The 21,880-nt window shown below is 39.4% G+C and overlaps 1 protein-coding gene across 1 annotated transcript in view; it reads left to right on the top strand.

The window, feature by feature from the left end:
- Positions 1 to 21,880, top strand: part of TTLL5 (tubulin tyrosine ligase like 5) — a 123,661-nt gene that overhangs the window by 26,951 nt on the left and 74,830 nt on the right. The window contains exons 13-22 of the mRNA XM_066322020.1: positions 6,600 to 6,681; positions 7,578 to 7,639; positions 8,336 to 8,427; positions 11,314 to 11,355; positions 14,136 to 14,249; positions 14,630 to 14,721; positions 15,321 to 15,383; positions 16,308 to 16,346; positions 17,273 to 17,406; positions 18,382 to 18,673. Of these exons, the coding sequence (XP_066178117.1) occupies positions 6,600 to 6,681; positions 7,578 to 7,639; positions 8,336 to 8,427; positions 11,314 to 11,355; positions 14,136 to 14,249; positions 14,630 to 14,721; positions 15,321 to 15,383; positions 16,308 to 16,346; positions 17,273 to 17,406; positions 18,382 to 18,673 (1,012 nt within the window). The remainder of the gene's footprint in view (positions 1 to 6,599; positions 6,682 to 7,577; positions 7,640 to 8,335; positions 8,428 to 11,313; positions 11,356 to 14,135; positions 14,250 to 14,629; positions 14,722 to 15,320; positions 15,384 to 16,307; positions 16,347 to 17,272; positions 17,407 to 18,381; positions 18,674 to 21,880) is intronic.

Below are 21,880 nucleotides of genomic sequence, written 5' to 3'. Positions count from 1 at the left end.
AGTGCTACACGATTTTGTTGCCTTTGTTCATGCACTATTATTGACAAAGTGATCCTAGAGCTCTATTTTGTTCTTTGTGATTAGCTAATAATTCCTTATGTAAAATTAAGCTCCTGGTAAAAATTGTTTTAACTAGTAACTCCAGAGGAGGACATGCTGCCACTCTCCAAATCACTGCACTGTCCTGAAGCTGGTCACCAGCTGAGTCAGTGGTTACCTCTGGAGCCTTCTTTAAGAGGAAGACAGATTTTGCACTTATTTGAGGGACGTGACATCTCCATGTGGGAACAGGAGGTAGAAGAGGGCTGCATATGCCCAAGGTGATTACAGGCTGCATTTTTCTCCCTCCTGAAGTAAGCTCTTCTGGGTAGGCTAGGAAAGGCAGTAAGGCCTGTGTTCAGGCAGAATGAAAAATCTCCCTCTGGGATGCTTTAGTAGGGTACAAAATGAAGGTGGCTGGGTGCAGCACATATTTTTGCCAGCAGCCAGTGTAGCCCCATTTTGTGCACTCACTGAAATGTGAGCCTGAAGAAGCAACAGATTGAAGTCCTCTTGTTTTAGTTATGTTATAAATGAATGGGTTCTAAACCCAGCTGTGACACTGTTGAGCTTGTCTGCTATCAAGAAGGCAGGCCAGGATAGGGTAATGGGCATATTAATCCCACCAAAGCAATGAGTTTCTTATTTAGCTGCTTCTGTATCCTAAGGCTGAGTTGGTCAGGCTTTTGCTTCTAATCACATCTATACTGAGATAAAAGCAAACAATAAACTATTGTATGAATTGAGTGGTGCTGACCTGGAGCTAAATGCTTTAAAAAGTCTTTATTAGTGCTGAATCACCAGTTTCTCAACTGCCTATGTTGCTGTTCTTCACGAACATTTAACTTTCTTAGTAGTGGCAGTTGACTTATTTGGGGGAAGCCTTTTGTAGTTTTGAACAGTACTGACCTGCTCCATTATGACTTTTGCAGGGCATTAAAAATTTGAGGTTCTTAAGGAATTTCTGTACACACTTACTTGATGTGAGGTGAGTCCATGCTTAGTGACTTAAGTGAGCCATACACTTAAGTCACTATATATACCATATGTATTTCCTGTGTTTTTCTGGTTTCTTACAGGACATGTCACAGAAAATCTGAACAGGGATTTCATACCATTATCTTTTGTTTGCAAAGCTTAATCCAATCTATTTTTATAGCCTCACCATCAGTATTTGCTTTGAAGCCAGGTATTTAAAGATACCATTGGAACCTGAAAAAGGTTGTCTATTGCATTGTAGAATCCTCTGGCTACAAGCAGATTCAGGAGGCCTGTACCCTTCAATATAGGTGTTTTGATGATCTGATGGCAAGGTAGATTTTGTAATGTAACTATATCTTCAAATTTAAATCAGCTATCAGATGAATCTGAAGGATAAAATGCATTCAAGGCTTCCTGCCATGGATTAGGTCAGCTGCAAGCAGGTACAACCAGCAGTAGTTTAGGTGAGAGGAGTTGATGAGCTCATATCAGCTCCTATCTCTAGATTGATCTGTCCCTGTGATTACTGGAACAGGGCAGGTTTACACAAAAGCACAGAAGGTGGGACAATAAGGGCAGACTCTCTCATGGCTCTGGGGGAACTGTGGACAACATCTTTCCTAGAAAGCACAGTGTGCCTCCACAGAGATCCCACCACAGAGAGACAAAAGAGGGTCTATCCCGGCACTGTTTTTCTTACTTGTCACTTCATGGCTCTGAATGGTACCTATGTGATATTGATAATTTCACGCTTTTGGTTGAAAGATTCAAGATCTCAGCTGCTGCAGAAGCTTTCTGGTTTTTTAGGAAGTTGTTCTCAGCTTGTTAGCCCCGATTTTCTTTCTCAGAGGGCCATGGCAGACCTGAATAGTTTTTATGTCTGTTTTTGGGACATTTAGGAAATGACCAGCAGTGTCAATTTATCATCAATGGACTTGTGTTACCAAAGTCAGAATCAGCCCTGGCTTGTCATTCTGTCTTCTACTGCCACAGGTTCCCGCGGTGGCATTAGTCTTCACCAGCTAGATGACATGAAAGTGAGGAACTCCAGGTTACTCTTATCCTATGGCTTTCTTGGGGCTAAGGTTCTTGGAGTGTAATATCTTGAAATCAGAAGAACTTGGGCTAGTGAGGTTGGGAAACAGAGTCTCTCTATCTTTCACCTCATGTATCCATCTGTAGAGTCAGACGGCTTTTATTTTGGTCTACCTAGTATTATATTTTGTTAATTCAGGCACTTGAGTTTGTTGAGTACTGAGTAGCTGCATATCTACTCTTATATTCCTCAGTTTTGTAAGGGAAGTTAAAAAATGTCCTAAAGCGTTACTGGCATATTAACCTCTTTGCTCACTCTGGTATCACACACTGGGTTGAACAAGTTTATACCTTATAGGTGATATTTTATTTACTCAGTAAAACTAGGATTATGAAGGCAGCTCAATTTGCACCAAGACTCCCCTTTTATGATGATAGCTTGAAGCTGGCCTTACTAACTTTTCCTCCTTCAGAGTTGAAAGATTATTCTGAGTCTGATTTTGGTATAGATGATGCTAAGCTCAGTTGTAATCTTTGCTTCAACAAAGAAAGCAGTGGTTTATCTAGAAGGAGGACAACGAAGATGGAGAAAGGTCTTGAAGGCAAGAGTGTCAGGAAAAAGCTGAAATTGCTTGGCATGTTGATCCTGGAGATGGCTGAGGGGAGTGACCTTACTGCAGTCTACAACTGCCTCAAGGAGGGCAGTGGACAGGGATGTGCTGATCACCTCTCTCTGGTGACCAGTGGTAGGATACAAGGAAGTGGAATGAAGCTGCATCAGGAGAAGTTCAGGTGGGATGTCAGGAAAAGATTCTTCAGAGAGGGTGATCAGTTACTGGAACAGGCTCCCCAGCACAAATCCTGTCCCAATTCAAGGAACATCTGGATGATCCCTTACATCATACGGTTTAGTCTAAGGTAGTCATGTGAGGAGGAGGAGTTGGTCTCAGGGATCCTTATGGGTTCCTTCTACCTTAAGTTAGTCTCTGACTCTATGTATGTACCTTTAAATTAAACCACTTTTGAAGACTTTTATTGAGAATGTGAATAATTGTCCTTCGTGCTTCAGTAGAAGTAAGGTTCTCTGCAGAGAAGTGTTGTTGTGAGTGACAGGCTTTCTCTGGTTACCTAGAGTGCAGAGAGTGCCTCAGAGGGAGGCAGTCACATATTTGGCTGAGCTGGCATGACAGACTCTGGGTGGTGCAAGCTGCATCTCATGAAGTGGGCAAGAACACCAACATGTGGAATAATTTTGTCCTCTCTTGTTGGGTCCTTTTCTGTAATAACATAGAGATAAAACCTTTCTCTGTTAAAATAAAGTTCTCTTAAAAAAGGAAATAATATAAGAACAGAAAGAGTAGGAAAGAAAAATGGAAGACTTATTTCAGTGGCATAGTTTCCTTTCATTGGAAATGTCTATAAATGTGCTCCTGCATAAAACCAGGAGATGGGTTTTTTGTTGCAATGTCAAAAGAGTTACATGCTGTGCAAATTTTTTTCCCACTGTTTGTGTCCCTTCATAACTTCAGGTTGTCTCCATTTAATTGTAGAGTATGTACTTTGCAGTAAAGCTTTTTGTTTGTTTGTTTGTTTTTTTCTCTTGGGAACAAGCTGCAAAGAAAGACCAGAATTGCAGTGACTAAGCTTTAGGAACTGAGCTTATTCATGCTATGCAAAATCATGAAAAATTTGTTTATGCTACTGTGCTATATCACTTGTGACCTAGTTTCTATACTTACAGAGAATAACATATTCTTTGGGGATACTGTGTAAAAGAGAGTGCGGTGCAGTCTTGGAGAGGATTATAAGGTAAACTTGGAACACATGGGAGTTTACCACAACCAAAAAGCCTGAGACTACCTCACTAGACTTTGACTTAGTCTTAGATAATGTCATTGGCAAAAAAGTCTCTGGCTGAACTGTTGCTGTTAGACTGCACTCTGAAGCTGGGCTTTCTTTTGGGAGGATGGGAAGCTCAGTCAGCAGTGCCTACTCTGTGGGGATTAGAGGAGGCTGTTCCTGAGGAGTCTTGGAAACTCTTGGTACCTTCTGATATAATTCCAGTCTTTAGCAAAGTGCAGGGGTTTTGTGGACTAGTAGCAAGAGAAACACTATGGAAACTTGGTATCTTAGTTCCTTCCCTTCTTCCCTTAGTAACAATAGTGGCACTAGATGCCTTGTTTTGAGACTTCCATTGCCACAGTGTGAGGCATATTTTACTCTTTCAGTTGTTCTCTTTACTCTCTCTGCAGAGTGAAATGGCAGCCTTGCTGAAGTTGATAATTGCAGAGTATGTACTTTTATTATCCTATGTTCATATGACTCCACATCTTTGTCCTGCCTATGTATTTATTTTATAAAGCAGTAGTGGAGTTTCACAGTGAAGAGGGTACTATGACTGCTTGTTTTATCTAGGAAGTACATTTTCCAAATGTGGAAGAGGGTCAGCAAGATATTTCTGGGTAAACTTCTGACTGTTGAGCAGATCTTTGTGCTAAGCCCTACATGGAATCTGCAAGGCTTGACTCAGTTGCCAGAACATGGATGTTACATAGCTCCTGATGCCCTTTGGTAGCAGAGACATCTCTCTAGGGCTTGTAGATATGACTCAGAATATGTGAAGCTTGGGGCATTATGGAGCAACAGTGGAGACTTCCTAGGAGACCCTAAGTCATTGCAAGTGGTGTTAGAATCCATGTTTAACAACAGAATTGAGTCAACAGGGATACCCTGAAGAACTTACTTTCCTGATAAATAAGGCAAACATAAGAGAAAGGAATGTGAAGCTCCAGCAGCATGGTTAGAGCTAGTTGAGGTCAGAAGGTTTCCCATATGTATTTGAAAAAGTGGACAGGATGAGTAACTGGGTGGGAAAGATGGAGCTTTAAAGAGCAGGCAATTTGCAAGAGAATTGTGTGGGAGAGGACAAAGTCAGAGGAGCCAAAATACCAGGAAAGGGCCTCTGAGGGGCCAAGGAAGGGAATGGCCAGCAGCAAAAGAAGCAGGAGCTAGTCAAAACAAAATGAGTTGCTTCCTGACTGGGGCTGGGAGGTTGCAGAGCAGCAGCTGCTGCAGGCCCACTCATTGCTTCTCTGCCTTGGGCATGAGCTGCTAAGTTTTCTGTGCTTCACCAAACCTGAAATTGTATTTTGAAATAATGTATTAAAGTAATCAGAAATTTCTCCTGGTCAAAATGCTTTGCTAATGTTTATACTTACCATCCCCACCTTCTCCTTTTCCCCCTACTGCAGCCATTCCTGTCTGGGGAGCAAGAGAGCAAAATGTAGATTCAGCCTAATTTCTTTGGAGTGAACCAACTCTTTAACTCTCTGCTGTTTTGTTCCCCATTCAATGTCTGGCTGCAGACTCCAGAAGAGTGAGCAGGCAATGCTCACTCTTCTGCCATTTCCTCCCTTCCAAGCCCCCCCCGCCCCATTGTAAGCTACATGGGCTTTTGCACAGCTGTCTATATGGGAAGATCTTGTCAGGCAGTCCAGCTCCCCAGAGTCACCATCAATGTCAGGCAGGTGATAAAAGGCCAAGGCCAGAATTCAAGGAAAGAAACATGGCAAAGAAGTTATCCTGCTTTTATTTCAGGCACTAGGGAACTGGTTAATTCCATGAAAATCCTTCTCTGCCAATACTCTGTTTTGTGGTGTTTTCTTTTTTAAAAAATTCTTAAGTTATCCTGATGATTATTAAGTTTATTTCTTAATGCTGGAAGAAGGAGTTGCATTAATGCCAACTTCTGATTTACACTCATCTTTGTGTAGCATCTTTCTTGTAACTCTTTCCAAACTAGAGAAAATGTGTATAGAGAGTGAAATAGTAAAATCGGATTTGGAATGGGAAGCTGGCTTCAATCTGACCTGTGTAGAGCAGAACACATCTAGCAGATGTAATATGTTATGAATATTTTACAAACTAAGGAAAAAATATTTTTGTTATGGTTGCTGCAAAGTGGCAAGCTGTCAATAAGCTAAAATGTTATGGGAGGTTGTCCATGTAGATGGAGTTGCTGAGGAGAAGTCTGCTGTGTAACCCCATGGGGATATTGTAGAAAACATACAAAAATACTTGAAAAGAAGCTGATGCTTGAAAGAAGCAAGATTTTCTCTAGCTGACTGGAACAATGAATAAAGGGATTAAAAAGGGGGAAGGAGAATGAAGTTTTGTTGTTTCCAGGATGCAGTGGAAGAAGGAGATTGAACCTGCTATGCTTGTGTCGATTCTATGTGAAAGCAAGTAGTAGAGTTCTGTGTGAATTACAGCTTGTAGGCAATAAAGAGTTTTTTATTTTTCTGTATAATACTTTCCTAATATTTTTGTTCCCCTTTTTCCCCCACGGGCAGAACATATTTATGTAAGTTTGATTCTGAGGAGTGAAAATTTCTACTTGAGGAATGTTATTATTTGTTTGTCCCTAGAGAGTTTACTGGATTTAACATATATAATTTAGTGGAGACAAATGTTGGACCTTACCTGGATGCTTAAAGATGTAATAAAGTGAACTTAGATGACCTTAGTGTTTGCTGTGTTTTCAGAGCTATATGGTTTTGATGTCCTTATCGATGACACTCTGAAACCCTGGCTGTTGGAAGTGAACCTGTCACCATCATTGGCCTGGTAAGTGATTCCCAGTTTAATAAGTGGCAGGGACTGTTGCTAGAGATGATTGTCCTTGAAACTTGTGGTCCTAGGAGGGCATGATTTCATGATGCCTGCAAATTTTGTTCCACAGCTGGAACAAAATTGACAGACAGGATATTCCTTTGCTTTTTTTTTTCCTTTGGATAAACAAGCCTTGCAGCAGTAGGTTTTGAAAGAGCCCAGTTTGGATTCCATTTACTTCTTAATTATTTCTCTTCCGTCATCATTGTTAATGCTTCGTAATCTGTCATCATAGATAGATTTTGGAACTCTGTCAGACTATTGTGTTGGATTTCAATCTTCTTGGCTGATAGAAGCTTTAAGAATTTGGAGTCCAAGCAGAGTTCAATCAGTTACACATTACTTGAGTATGTAGAGGAGCTCTTGGGCTCTTCTAGTACTCTTATCAGATAAATTCTGAAGAGTAAGTGTTGACTTGGCCCTTATGTTGACCCTCATGCTCTAATGGAAATTGAGGATTTATTTTTGTAGATCTCTCAGCTATGATTTTATGTGAAAGAGGCATAGTTAAGTGTGGTTTTTAAGAATTCTATAACAGCAACTTTTATCTACTTCATGAAATGTAACATATACATTCAAAGAAAATGTTACTATCCCTAAGGAAAGTTTAAACAAAGCGATATGTGTCTGCATCAGGACACTAAAAGCTGTGGAAAAAGGACGAACAGATAATTTCCATTGCTCTCTGATCTTTATCTATGTATGTGAAAACCACCTAATTTTCTTCTTGTTTTTATCTGTTTTAAGAAGGTAAAGAAACTGTATTAGGAGATATACTGAAAACTGATGCATTCCTCTCATTTAATGCCAGAAAAATAATTCCTATTATCCTCTGTTGCATGTGGGGACAGTGATTCCCCCTTGGACCTGAAGATCAAAGCTAGCATGCTCTCAGATATGTTCACTCTTGTAGGTGAGTGAAACAAAAAAAAATCCTTCAATCTTTCCCTCATTTAAAACCAGTAAAAGGCAGGTTTATGAGCTGCATGTTACTAGATGAGTATAATAGAGGTGAACTCTAGTTAAGGAGAGCAGCTGTATTTAGCATTGAGAAGTGATACATGGACATTTCAATTTCAGAATAATCATCTCTTTGTGATGCTTAGGTGGTTTTAAGAGTCCCTAATTTGGTATTTGAAGACACTGCACTCTCTTTAGGTTTCAGAGTTAGTATTCATGCAATTTTTAGGTTGAATGTGTGGGTTTTGGTTGGGTTACTAGAATTGGAATACTGTCTAGAGCACAGTGTGCCTTGCATCTCTATTTAGTTGCTTGATGCAATTTACCCCAATAGTGAAAGAAGTAGTATTGTCATCAGGTACTCTGCTCAGCTGTTTAAAAAACCAAGTCTGTCTCTGTGGTGCTGTTCAGTAACCCATTCATTGATTTAAATACTTGGTCTTGAAGCAAGTTTTTTATTAAAAAAAAAGTAATGCAATTATAGTTTAGGATTAAACAAAGTAAGGTATAAAAAACAAAAGCATCCTTATTGGTCTTGGGGCAGAGACAAGAAGGTCATGTAAAGACAAAGATTGTGAACAGGAATGCTAGATTTATATTTCAGGGTTTGTCTGTCTTAAAGTTCTCATGTGGCTCTTGGTGCCCATAGGCCTTGTGTGCCAGGATCCGTGCCAGCGGTCAAGCCGGTCCATTTATCATTCCTCTGAATCTCTCAGAAGAAATCCATATCAGAAGTTGCAGGTAAGTGACTTTTACAAGGCCTGGCTGAGGAGCATAGGAGGGAGTAATTCTCACTGAATTTGACTCACAAGTGTGAGAGGCAGTGAGCAAGATCATCTGGATTTCTAGCATAACTACAGAAAATGAAATTTTTAACTGTAGGGTCGTGAGGCACTGAAACATGTTGCCCAAAGAGTTTGTGGACTCTGTATCCCTGGAGGTGTCTAGTCCTAATCCCAGGACTAGACTGGATGGGCCTTTGAGCATCCTGGTCTAGTGGAAGCTTCCCTGCTCATGGCAGGGGAGTTGGACCTAGATGACCTTTAAGGTCTTTCCAACCCAAACCATTCTGTGGCTCTCAGAGACTCAGGGGATACACCTGAGTTCTGGGCTTTTCAACCACTTTGATTTTGTTGTGGACGACAAGCTCCCAGAACCCTAGAGCTTTATGAATGTGTCCAAGACCTCTTTCTAGGTGAACAACTTCTTGCATTTGAAGTTCAAGGTTTCTTTCCCATTCTCTTTTGGAATCTCACTTTCTTTCCCATGGATTGTTGGACTGAGACCTCATGTGGCTTTCTGTGTCTGCCCCTTGCCTTTTCTGTTGAGGTAGTGCTTTCTCAGCCTTGTAATGTTGAAGGGCAGTTGTTCTCGATCTCTTTTTGTCTATGAAATGGATTCCATAAATATCTGTGGAAATGGAGCATTCACAAAAGGCAGGGAGATCTGTTATGTGGCTTGGACTTTCAACTCATTTCTCCTCAGGCAAATAGGCAGATGGTGTTCTCTGACATCTCTGCAGCTGATGGTGCTCTGGTGAACATGCAGCATGACCGTGTAGCTTGTGTTCAGTTAGGAAATGACTAGTCATTTTGCTCAGCGACAGGGAACCAAAACACTGTCCATTTTGGTATAGGGAAAACTCACAGAAATTGCAATATTTTGTCTCTTGTAAAACTTAGAGTCTTTAGTCACTGTGAGAGAGGCATATAGCTATAAAATGGGATTTGAGTGTCTTTAAGGATGCATGTCTGAGTCTGAAACTTCTAAGACAAATAAAATAGTTCTTTAAATACAGATCCCTCTGACTGCATAGGTGCTCTTTGTAGCAGACAAACAGTACATGAGCTAAGTTAGGAACCATTCCAAAAAAAGTACCCTTCTTTCTTCGAGTAATGTGATCAGATCCTGATGATTTGACAAAATTATACAAGACAGTCTCAGAAAATTATGCTGTTGTAAAGCATTGACATTTAAGGATGCTTTTGTTTGGCTTAACAAATACCCACAAGGTGATGTAATGCTGGCCAGTTGAAAAGTGCAAAGGTTTGCATGACAACACATTGGTAATGAGACGGGATTAGGGTTGTTCCCCTAACCTGTGTGTAACAGGAACAGGTTTGTAATCCAGTGATAAAGTTTTACAGCATTTTTTTCTTAAGTGCTTAAGTTGAAATCCCATGGCTAAATAGATGTTTAGGTCTTTCCATGATCCCTAAAAGTCGGTGTTTTAGCTTGTTCTTTGCTGAATACATTTTATCTAGGAGTTTTGGATTTTTGATACCTGTTCCAATTCTCTGTTGCAAAGGGCTATATGGAATATCTTTTGTTTTTTCTTACCTCCTTTATGATGTCTTAAGTTTTGATCATTCACATAGGCTGTTTTTAATAATTGTAAAAATGGCTGCTTGGAAAAGAACTGTTGGTACCAGTGCTTTTGAGACTTCTCTTGAATAGCTGTCTTGAGATGGTTACTTTTTTATTCTGAGTTTCACCAGACTGGACTGCAACTTTATTGTACAATTTATTTGGTTTGACTCCTTGTTTCTTTCTCTAGGGAAATGGACAACTTAGCTGCTTCCTTTGTAACTTCTTCTTGATTTGGGTTGGAGCTCTTTCAATTAATTGTAGGCAGTGAAGGGACCTTGATCTGTTTTGAATACACCAACTGTAGAGGAGAACTTGTCAGTAGTACAGCTAGAAATAAGTCTCCTGAGAATCCTTTCTCACACCATTTGTGCCTCTTGGGTGTTGGAGAGGAGGAACTCAGCCTGAATACCACTGAAGGCAAGAGAAATCTAAGCTCCAGTGATGATTGTTTTCTTTTGAACTTGTCCCTGTCCTTAAACTGGTTTTACTTGTAGGCCTGATACCACGTAAGTAATACAGAGTACTTCTTGACATTGTGATGTTTCTACACCTATGCTAGAGTGTTAAATAGTGTCTTGTTTCTCCACAAGAACTGGAATACTGTTGAGATATTTAAATGAAATTACTTGCAAAATTACGGGATTTTTTCTTTTTTCTTCCCCTCCGTTCTATGAACAATTTTATTTGACAGCATCTGTTTCTCCTTGATGCATAGCTATTAAATATTTTTATATGGGTGACTTATTTTACAGAAGTATGAATTTTGGTCATCACAGTTGAGTTCAGTGTGCTTTTGAAAACCATATGTCCAGATGCATTCTGCACAGTTGAGCACATACATGGTAAGAATGAGTGCTGTGTTTGGAGTGGGGACAGGATACATTTCTGCAGGATATGAGGAAGATCAGAACTGAGATGGTATAAGTGATTAGCTTTATCTCTGGACTTCAGTTATCACAGAATCATAGAATAGTTTGGATCAGAAAGTAACTTAAAGGTTATCAAATTCCAATCCCACTGCAATGGACAGGGACACCTTCCACAAGACCAGGTTGTTGTTCCAAGCCCTGTCCAGCTGTCTTTGAACAGTTCCAGGGCTGGGGCATCCACAATTTCTCTGACCAACCTGTTTCAGTGCCTCACCACTCTGCTTATACTGGTTTCTTTAGGGTACTTGCCAGTCTTCAGCAACTTGGGCAGGGATCATAGTGTCTTGGAGAACAAAAGATTTTTATTCTCTTTGTGTGTCTCTTGCAGCGTCCTGTGTCTGCACAGTCACAAGCAGCAAACAGTAGATTGGTAAGTACCCTTCAGCTCCCATCACCTGTATAAGGGCTCTGGTTTCAAATGTTAATGTGTACAATGCTTTTGGCATAATTAATCCCCAGATATATTTTACAGTTAGAGTAACCTGGGGCAGGGGTGGGGAGGGTGAGAGGGAAGTCAACATGAGAAGAGGAGATGGCACTAGCATGTTTCCATGTGGCAAAAGCAAATGTTGAAAAAATATTTACATCACTTCTAGCAGCTTAAAAAAAAAGTAGGTGAAGCATGCTGAGGGGCTAGCTTTATCAAATCCCTCAAAGTTTTTAAAACTAAAGTCTGAATGATGAGGTAAGCCCAGGAGAATCTATGCAGGCAAAATTCAGGTGGCCCTACAAGAGAAGTAATCTTTTTTCTGTGAGGCAGTCTTCTGAAGAATACTTCAAAAATTTGAGGGTGGACTGGGTCAAAATAGATGCAGAGAAAAGTATTTCTTAAAGGGAATGGAAAAGTATGGGACTATTGTGTACTGAAGTGAGACTGATCTATCTTGTTGTATTTGTCACCCTTCTTGCAAGTCACATAGACAAATCAATATTAGTTTACAATTTTGAGCACCTGGCCATGTGGGGACATGTTAGGTATTATTTTGCTGCTGGGCTTCCTGCAAAAATGTAGTAGAATTTTTTTAATTTTTTTTTTTAATGTGGTCTCCTCATCCAGAAGGGAAGGTAGAATGCATGGAATCATCTTGAGAACCTATTTCAGTGTATTCACTGTTGTTTGTCATTCTGAGTAAGTTTAGCTGAGACTCAGAGGAAAGAGTCTCACTAAATAACAAGATTTTGTAGAGAATAGGAAGGATCTTTGTGCCAGCTGCTGTCAGTGCTTATTAAATTAGAAACATTATTTGGGAACCAAGGATACTTGCAGAATTTGGAGATACACCAGAGTGGTTGGATTTATCCATACTTTTATAGATAAGCTGGGTCAAAGAGGAAACAAGATCTTTGTGAAGTTGGAGACATTTCTGTGCTACAGCCAGAGGGTATTCTGTAGTGAAACGTGGAAAAAAACTGTTTGTGCAGGAAGTCTAGCAAAGATAGAGTTTTCTCTAGCATTTTGACAGCAACGTGGTTTTGTTCTTAGGGAGGAGTCAGAGCTGCCAATACATAGACATACATTTACTGTTTGTAATCAATGGAATCATGTCTGTTATATTGAGACAATGGAGATGATTTCATTGAAGTGTTTTCTTAGTAAAGCAGATCATTCAATAGGATGAAGAATTACCTGTAGTATTCTTTCTGAGCAGCAGTTCTCACATGATGATGGATTGTTACAGTAGTGCCAGGAAGTGGTTTTTAAGAGAGGGTTACCCTATCAGGTTTTAGAGAAAGTTGTTAAGCAAAGTTTTTGAGCTGTGGATTTGAAATGGAAGAAAACTTAGAAAGAAAGACTAAAATCTTTCAACTTAGTGCCATCCACAGCATCAAGCAAACCTGTTTTATTGCTGGCATTTTTATTTCTTCTGCATATGTTTGTGTCTCCTGCCTTTTCATCCGGATTGTCTTGTTTTCTCTTCTCTTTTTAATCAGTTTTAGTTAGGCTTAGCAAAATGTTTCAGCTGGTGCCTATGTCTGTTTTATCTTTGGATTTTTCTGTGCCAATCACTGCAATATAACCTATTCCAGTGCAATGCCTGTTGCTTTTGCTGTTGCTTCATCTACAGATTCTGAATAGCTGGTTGCCATTTCTAATGAAACGGAGAGAATGGAATTCAATTCCAATAGTCTTTACAAATAAAGATGCATCCTGATCTTACCATGGATTTTTTTTTGTATCTGAGCAGTATGGGATGTTCCCCTGGACTTACCCACCTTAAGGTTTCTGTCATGTTTTTCTTTTCTTTCTAGATTAAGGCCCTCTCTGTGCATTCTTTGCTCAGTATAGAGCTAAAAGAAACTTCAAATTTAGTATGAATGCTTGAGACCTTCTCCGTAGACTCTTTTAGTGCTGTTTTTACAGAGGTAATTTATCTAAACTGAGCCTAAGACCATCTTAAATGTACTCGAGAACAAGTTCAAAGATTTGTCTTGCATGGATTTTAAAATTTTATAGTCCTGATGATTTGAAGACGTTTTGAATTCCTGTCTTTTTGTTAGAATTGGCCAGGACTGCCCATCAGGTTAAAAATAAGCTTAGTGACACTGTCTGCAAATTATTGCATTTCTTATTTTAAAAAATTTGCATAATTATGCAAATTTGCATGATGTAGCTGTGTACATCTGCAAGATGTATCTGTTAAGTGAGAGAAGTAGCAAGTTGACATTCAGCAGTATGGTAACAAAAGAATAACAGATGGTGCACTTTTCCCTGCAACATTGATCTCACCAGAGAATTACAGTTCTGTTGTTCTAATATAGCAGCACAGGGCTAGAGCTAGAGCAGAGAGTAAATCCAAGTGTATTTGGGTCCTGTGAATTCTGACTCTAATGCCCCTTGGATGAGGATTCTGACTTTGCTGCTTTTGGTATGTCTTCTGTTTTTCTGGAAGGGGCCAGGGGTGTAAATACTGGCAGTGATGCCTGAATTGTGCCTCCTGTGCTAAAATCTAAGAATCTGCATATTCACACTTAGTGACATCTGAGGTGTGGACTCTTCAACAGCTCTGGTGTGGAATTGTGAATTCTGGCTGTAGTGCTCTCGAGTGTAGAGCCTGCTGGGAATGGGGTCCTGGAATTTGAATGTAATTTTTTTAATGTGAAAATTGAGAGAGGGGAAAAAAAAAATCTGGATTCACACTGTCTCTACAGCGTACCCGTCCTATGTCTGCCAGTGATGCTGAAGTTAAAAGCTCGATGCCCTTAGGCAGGGAAAAGGCAACAGGAAGGCACAGCAACTCTGTGATAGGCCTCAGCATGGAGGAGGTAAGGAGGCTAATAAATAGTTTTTATTTACCTTGGCTTTCATGCAGTGTGTGGGGTTTTTTGCTCAACAAAGAGCAAGTGCATGTAAATGAAAAATGTGACAGAAGAGGTATAATTTTTGAAACAGGATTTGAGTTTTACTGCTGATATTGCCCTTTCCCTCAATCATGCCAAGCAGAGATGTGCTTGAAGCAGTGATAGACTCCTTCAGAATTTAAATGCAAGACAAAATTCCTTAAGGATATCATTATCTACCCAGTCCATTTGCAGGACTGAATGGTTTTGCTTTCTGAAATTCAGAGATTTTTGGAAAGTTCATTTTTCATTGTTATCTATTTTGCTGGCTATTTTCTTTTTTTTTTTTTTTTTATTTCAATTAGCTCAAAGTTCTTCGACGAGTGAGAGAGGAAAATGAACGGAGAGGTGGCTTCATCCGGATATTCCCTACCCCATTAACATGGGAACTTTATGGGTAAGAATAAAAATCTGATAGGATGGCACTGATGCTCTGTGCTGAGGGCTATTCTGTTAGATATGTGTAGATCAGCCATCTTGGCATTCAGAAAGATGTGTTGAAAGCTTTGGCAGAGTTTATTTGGGTGTTGAATATTCTCTTTTCTGATCCCTTGTTTTTATCAGCTGCTGCTTTGCTTAACTGAACCCTGTGGAAAGCTGTTGGACATTATTTCTGGTGTTGCTTTTCTGTTAGAATAGAAGTGTCTTCCTTTGAGATTTTTGCGATCTACTTTTGCATCCTCAAGCTGCATACTGTGTACTCCTGTCATTAGGCCATAAACACCTTAGGGCACTCACTCATTCTGAAAGTTATACTATATTACACTTTTCTAAGTTTATTTTTCCAGTCTGTAATGTCTTCTTCGTCTCTTGCACCACCAGGAACTTCAGCTGAGAAATGATAGCTCTCCTTTTGCCTTTTCTGTTGTGGTGCAGCATGTTGTCTGAATCCACTTCTGGGATGTTGTTTTAGAGGTCATTTTTTTCTGTATTATGCTGCCTTTCATTGTGTTGACCTCTATAATGATAATGCTGGTTTTTGTTTGTTTTTCCTAGATCTTTTCTAGAGCACAAGACATCAATGAACTACATGCTGGCTACACGTCTGTTTAAGGACAGGTAGAAAACTTCTCTGTTTGGGAGAGAGGTAAAGGGCACAAACAGTACAAAAAGGATTGATTCCACACTTATCCAATGTTACAGACACAAGCCTGGGATTTACAGGGGTGGTGATAGTTGTGAATGTCTTCTCTAGTGTGGCAGTGATTGTTGCTCATATATTTGTGTTGCTCTTCTGAAACCAAGGGCAAAAAGGTCAATACTCAAAAAGCGTGGGAATCGTTGGACTATGCTAGTACTAATATTACTATAGACATGAAAAAACTTAAAGCACTTAGGTTTCTCTATGAAGGGATTATAGGTAGCTTACCTTCAGTTTCAAATTTCAAATCACATTAAAGCTTGTCTTCATGGAAAGTAAGCCCTGGAATTGACTTCTGCAGTGTTTTAGTATCTCTATGTCTTGACCTCTGCAATCATGATTTGACGATTCTTTTTCTGGGTTGTGGTTGGTGGGAATGACAGTCATACCACTAGCTGAGCTTCCACTGAGAGTTGTGTGCAGGGTCTTTCACTGCATGTTTCATGTCCTTCCTTCTCAACAATTCTTGTGCAAATTTGAGCTCCACTATGAAGTAACTACTGAGTAAAGACAAGCTGGCTGAGAAAGGAGACAATTTACAGAAGCTCTTCCCAACATCAGTGCTGTACAAATTTTTTTCAATGTGTATATCCAGGGATGTGTCTAAAGAGTAGTACTAAATGATGCCTTCTCCAGCTTAGGCCAGACAAATGCAAATATCAGTTGTAGTACAGCTGCTCAGGGCTCTCTTTTGGAGCCTTTTTTTTTTCTCCTTTAAGATAGAACTCACAAGTAATTCTGTAAATATGGTCTTTCCATTGTACGAGAGAAAGACTAGGGAGGCTTTTTAATCAAGGCTGATCCAGGATGGAGAGTAATTTTTGACCTTTTTCTCTTTGTAGGGGCAAGATGAAAAGAGAGTTCATCACTGGGAAATCTCGGTAAATAGCTTCTTAATTAAATAATTTGTGCTTTTTTATTCTAAATTTAGATTTCCTTAGCTTTAGCTTCTAAGTTGTGAGTCAACATCTTTTCTACCTGAAATCCATGAAAATAATTTTAGAAACATAAATGCAGTGAGAAAAGAATATACCCACATGTGAAGAGCTCATGTTTTCATTGTACCTTAAAATTTCTCCTCATAGGCTTCACACCTTGGTATTCCTGCCATCGTGATAAGCCTCATCATTGAGCTCTCCCAAGAGATCTTGTAATGCACAAGGGTTTTGGACTTCATATACTCATATTTTCACTTTGTTAGACCTAGAAAGATAAATGAAACAATAAACATTTTCTATGCTTGTTTTTTACTTATATCATCAGGAGCACTTTCCTGTATCTTTGTGCACTGGCAGAAAATTGTTACTTTTGTATATTCCCTTTAAGGAATCTGACAGGGCTCCTTGTCCCTTGACTTACTAGAACTTGTAGGGGGTTTGACATTTTTCACTTTTATTGTGTTAAAATTCTTATATCTGATCAGTGAAGAACAAGCTGTCTACATAAATAGTTCAGGCAACTGGATTCGTGTCAATGTCCTCTCTTTCCATTCCCCTTCATTGTTTTGTATTCTGGCAATTTCCTCTGTTAATTATGTCCTGAGCTGTTGCATGATGGGATGATGCTGCTCAGTCATGAAAGCATGACACTAGGTGAATGTGTCTTGGGGCTTTGAAAGGTGATATTCTGTGAAGTACGTGCAAGACTCTCTTCAGACATTTACAGGCTTGACTAGAGCAGAGTTAGACCGATGGTAAATGTCAGGAAGAATGTTTCTTGAAGAAGTTTGATCTACTAGGTCTCTTGTATCATCAGGGAGAGAAAGACAAAGGGAGACTGAGGGATATCTCTGTACTGTGCTTCCCAGAGCAGGTCTCAATGGAAGGCCGGATGTGAGGCTGGAAGCTGTGGACTCTCATGCTCTCTTTTATGAGAGAAAGCTCATTTCCCTGGAGTTACGGAACCGTCAGCAAGGTACAGCAGAACAGACAAGTGCATCAGGTATGCATGGCTAGAGTTTTAGATGAGCAGTTAGTCAAAAACAAGCAAGCAAAGGACTTTTTCGTTTGAAATGTATGTGAATGGGGTTGTTTGGTTTCAAATGTTAGTAGTTTTCACTTCATTCTGGTTCTGAGCTTCTTGTTTGTTTGCTGCCTTGAATTTCATTCCCATTTTTCCACACTCCCATGTATATCATTAAAGGTGATCAGTGCTTGCTTGGAGATGAGCTTGTTATTGCATTTTGGATAAAGAATTCGACAGTATGTGTGCCTCTGTAATTCTTCAGCTTTTCAGAGAAAGAGGGGACCTTTCAGATTGGTTCTCCTAGACAGCTGTGACTTTTAAGCTGTTGGGAAGAGAAGTCTGTCCAAGCTGATGTTGGAAAAACTTAAAGGGGTACATAGGTGAATGATCCCCCACAAGTGAATGTGCCTGCCTTTTATCTAAACTCTTTCTAATAGCTGTGTGATACTGACTGCAGTAGGAGAGATGTTATAAGATCATTTTTGCTTCTATGTTAAGATATATGATCTTTCTTGGCACGTGTGGAAGTTTAGGTTTTGTAGCTTTGTTTTATTTGACACACGACATACAGAAAGGTGTTTATATATATATGAAGTATGAGTGTATATATGTCACTATATATGTAAGAATCAGGATAAAATATAGGAAAATGTCTTTACCTCTTTGATTTTGTGTGGGCATTGTTTTTTTCTTTTGTAACGTTGAAACTAGAATCTTGGTCTGTATTCTGTAATCTTGGAAAAATAGGCTTCTCAAGTGTTCAATACACAAGAAGAAAGACAGAAAGCATAATACAGAACAGTTATACTTAAGATGCTGTTCTGAAATGGTGGTGTTCCTTCCCTATAGCAGAAAAGAGTTTAGAGGTAAACCAAAGGATATAAATAGTAGAACAGTCCTCTCCACTTTCTTTATTCTTAACAAAAGTAAGTGATTTCTCCTCTACTACAGGCACATCAGAACCAACAAAGCTGTCTCTCAAGTCAGACATGGAAAGTGAGGAGGAAGAGGAGGTGGATGCAGATGAAGATGAAGACGTTGATAGAAGTGTTTGCTCTCTTTTGGACACTCAGGTGAAGAACAAGCCAAAGGTCTCTGACTCAGTGAAAACTACTGATAAGGAGAAGCTACCAAAAAAACTTGACAAGAAAAGTGGAGATGGAGAAGGGCCGTTTCTACAAAAACAAGACCCAGAACCTCAGTTTAACTTGTTTCAGATTCTTCAAAAGCAAGGAAACCTGAGGTGAGAGTTTTCTGTGTATTACCTCTAGTTTTGACTTGAAGCTAATACAAGTTAAAATATGGAGGGTGCATGTTATGAGTGTGAAGAGATAAGAAGACCCTAGAAAAGGGGCCTGAAATTTTGTTTAACTATGGTCTGCCTTAACATCTTGGCAGAGAAGGGGGACCATTGCAAAGTCTGACAGTTTATGTGAATTCCTGACCTGTTGGGTCAGTGTAAAGTGTGACCCTATGGTTTCCATTGCTGTTCTTTAATCTATTGATGGAAGCTTTTCTGTGCCAGCTCAGGCTTCTAAAATGTCTTTTTGCCTTAATGCAGGATGCCTGCTACTGAATTCTAAATTTTTTCTTCTCATTCTCTGTATTTGCCAAGAAGTGCTTATAAACACGTTAAATTATCCAAGAACAGTTGGATAGGAATATCTCAATGCTGTCTCTCTATAAAATTAGTTTTCTCATTTTTGTACTTTTATTTTTGATGGTAGAATTTTTACCTCTTATAGTAATATCTGCTCAAGGTCATTGCCTTCTGAGAGCAAGATGAGGAGGTAATTTGAGAGGGACAAATTACTGAAACATCTCATTGCATGTTGTTGAGTATGATGGTGTGGAGTTGAGTATGTTCTGATGCATGACTGTTTCTTAGAAAAAAGAGATGTGCTGGAGGAAATTCTAGAGAAAAACACCAAGCAAGGTCTTAACAAGATATTTTGAAATATGATCTTCCCCTTGAATGTGGGTAGCAAAACTCTAATTGCAGATGGACAGAAAGCGTCCAAAAAGAAAAGCATGAGCATATATATCTGTGTAGGAAGGCATTACGTCTTCTAGATAAGAAGCAGCATCATGTTTTCGGTGAAAAATGTCCAGATGTAGAGAAAATATTTCTTGTTGCTTTCTTAGTTTAGTTTCTGGGAGAAACTGTGGATTATTCAATGGCTTTGGGGGATTGTTCTGATGTCTAATTGTGGCAAGGACATTTGCTGCTGTGACAGGGAAAATTCTGAAACCTCTTTTGAGGATAAACATAGCCATGCTGTGTCTATATCTACGTATATATAGAACTGACTCCTGCCAAGAACATAAGCTCTGTCTGATGTTCCTGGCAGAATCTTGCTCAGCACCCAGCACTGTTGGGATTCCCCACAGAAGGTATAAGGCTTCTGGTGACCTCATGTTCCAGGATTGTGCTGGGCTTGGCCCCATCTGATCTGTCATTGATGTAAGCTTTGCTTGTGGGCTCAACAGGCAGAGGGGCTGAAGTAATAAAATTTTCATCGAGGCCCATTCTAGTCAGTTTTTGTAAGTGGTAGGAATTCTCTCTCCTTTAGTCAGCCTGATGAGGAAAGATCTACCTTCCACACACTGGGTGTTACTGGTAAAGAAATGATAGTCTAAGGAAACTTGATCCCCCAACTGTGCCATTCCCAAGGAAGTAAAATGAAAAAGTTACTTTTCCCTCAATTTTAAAGCCTTAAATACACCACCAAAGTAAAGGCAGTGTTAAACAAAAACCTTCTTTAGTTTTTAGTCATAGAAGTATCAGGAGCAGGCCAAGACTTGTATTATTGTGCTGATAATATTGTTGACCTGTATTATTGTGCTGATAAAATGTTGATAATGGGGGCTCCTTATCTAGCACAAATCTTGAACTAGTTTATGAGATGTTTGAGTTGTACCTAAACCAAACCTGGCAGCTCTAGAGAGCTGAGGTGAGAGCCTTTTCTGATACGTGGTTGCCTGATATAGAGAGTATCAGTTCTCAGCTAGGATTCAGAGTTCTCCCAATGTTCCACACATGTAGGAAGAAAAGGTAGATGTAGTGAGTAGTAGCATGCAGAGCTCAGAGATGTTACAAGGCCTGCTGTGCATTCTGGAGTTCACTGAAGTTCCTGCAAGACAGAAATTACAACCAGGTATTTTCATGATGTTTTAGTTGCTGCAGTACAGCTATTAACAGAGGATGTTAGCTTGAGACTCTTGTGCACTTGTCTTTGGCTTACTCCCTTTGGCCCTGTGTGACCTTGCAGAAGCATCAAAAGTTGATGATTAAGCTGATACATGGATACTTCCAATGTATTTTATTTTATCTTCAATTCTTACCTAAATTGATGCATCGATCTCTATAAGTACTGCTATGGTATGGTTTCTGTGTAACACTGTAATATAGTGTTCCTGAAATTTTACAGACCTATAAACCAGAAAGCCTTAATTGCTTAATTGCACAGAGTTTTTAATAGCATTTCAGGGACTCATGTACCTGGAGTCATAAGGACCGTGTAAGTACTTGAGTATATTCGTAAAAAGCAGAGAACAAGTAGAAAAAATATGGTGAGGTTCCTCAGGAATTGGTCTGAGGCTGATATTAATAATCAATTTGAGAATGACACAAAATGTACAAATGTGCTAATGGAATTTGATGGAAAACATTTGGGAGTTATTACCATGAGAAAAAAAGTAGTGCACTAAATATGAGAAAAATTGGATGACCTTGAGGATATAAATAATATAACTAGGATGAAATTCAGTAGAACAAAGTGCAATGGGATGCTCATAAGGACTAATAATTTAGAGCAGAAGTTCTGTCAGCTGGATGTTCATCAACTAGAAATTAATTATAAGGAAAAATATCTTGCATGCTGGTTGATCAGAGGAAGTTTGTGAAGCCCTAGCTCATGCATGCGTGAAAAGACCAAATGTGTTCCAGGGTTTATCACTTGACATACTTCTGAGACTTCATGTGGAGTATTGTATCACCCATATTCATGGAAGGCAAATTGTGAGTAGAACACAGGTGGAGGTGAGCTGCCAGTCTCATTGTCACCATTGTGGGTGCTTTGTTAGAAGACACTGGCAGATGGGGATAGTTCACACGAATAAAAGGAAAACTATGAAAGGATGTAACTTTAATAAAGACATTCAAGGTGGGAGACCCATCAGGGATTATATTTAAATACAGGCCAATGTTGGAGAAAGAAAAAGCAATTATAAACTGCTCATAAGTGAAGCTGGACTGGGTAGTGAGAGGAGGTTCCTATTTATTAGAACAGTAAATTCTGGAATAATATTTTAGGAAAGTAATGGGTTCAAAACTCTAGTTTGTTTAAAATGAAACTTAAAATTCTACAGAACATTAGGATACTTCCTGTGATAGAAAGGGAAATCTGTTGCTGACACTAAAGCCAATCTGCTGCTATTATCCTTATGA

The sequence above is a fragment of the Sylvia atricapilla genome, chromosome 6, assembly GCF_009819655.1.
Source record: "Sylvia atricapilla isolate bSylAtr1 chromosome 6, bSylAtr1.pri, whole genome shotgun sequence".
Lineage (NCBI taxonomy): Eukaryota > Metazoa > Chordata > Aves > Passeriformes > Sylviidae > Sylvia > Sylvia atricapilla.
Note: the sequence above shows the minus strand (reverse complement) of the source record. Positions and strands in the feature narration are given on the sequence as shown.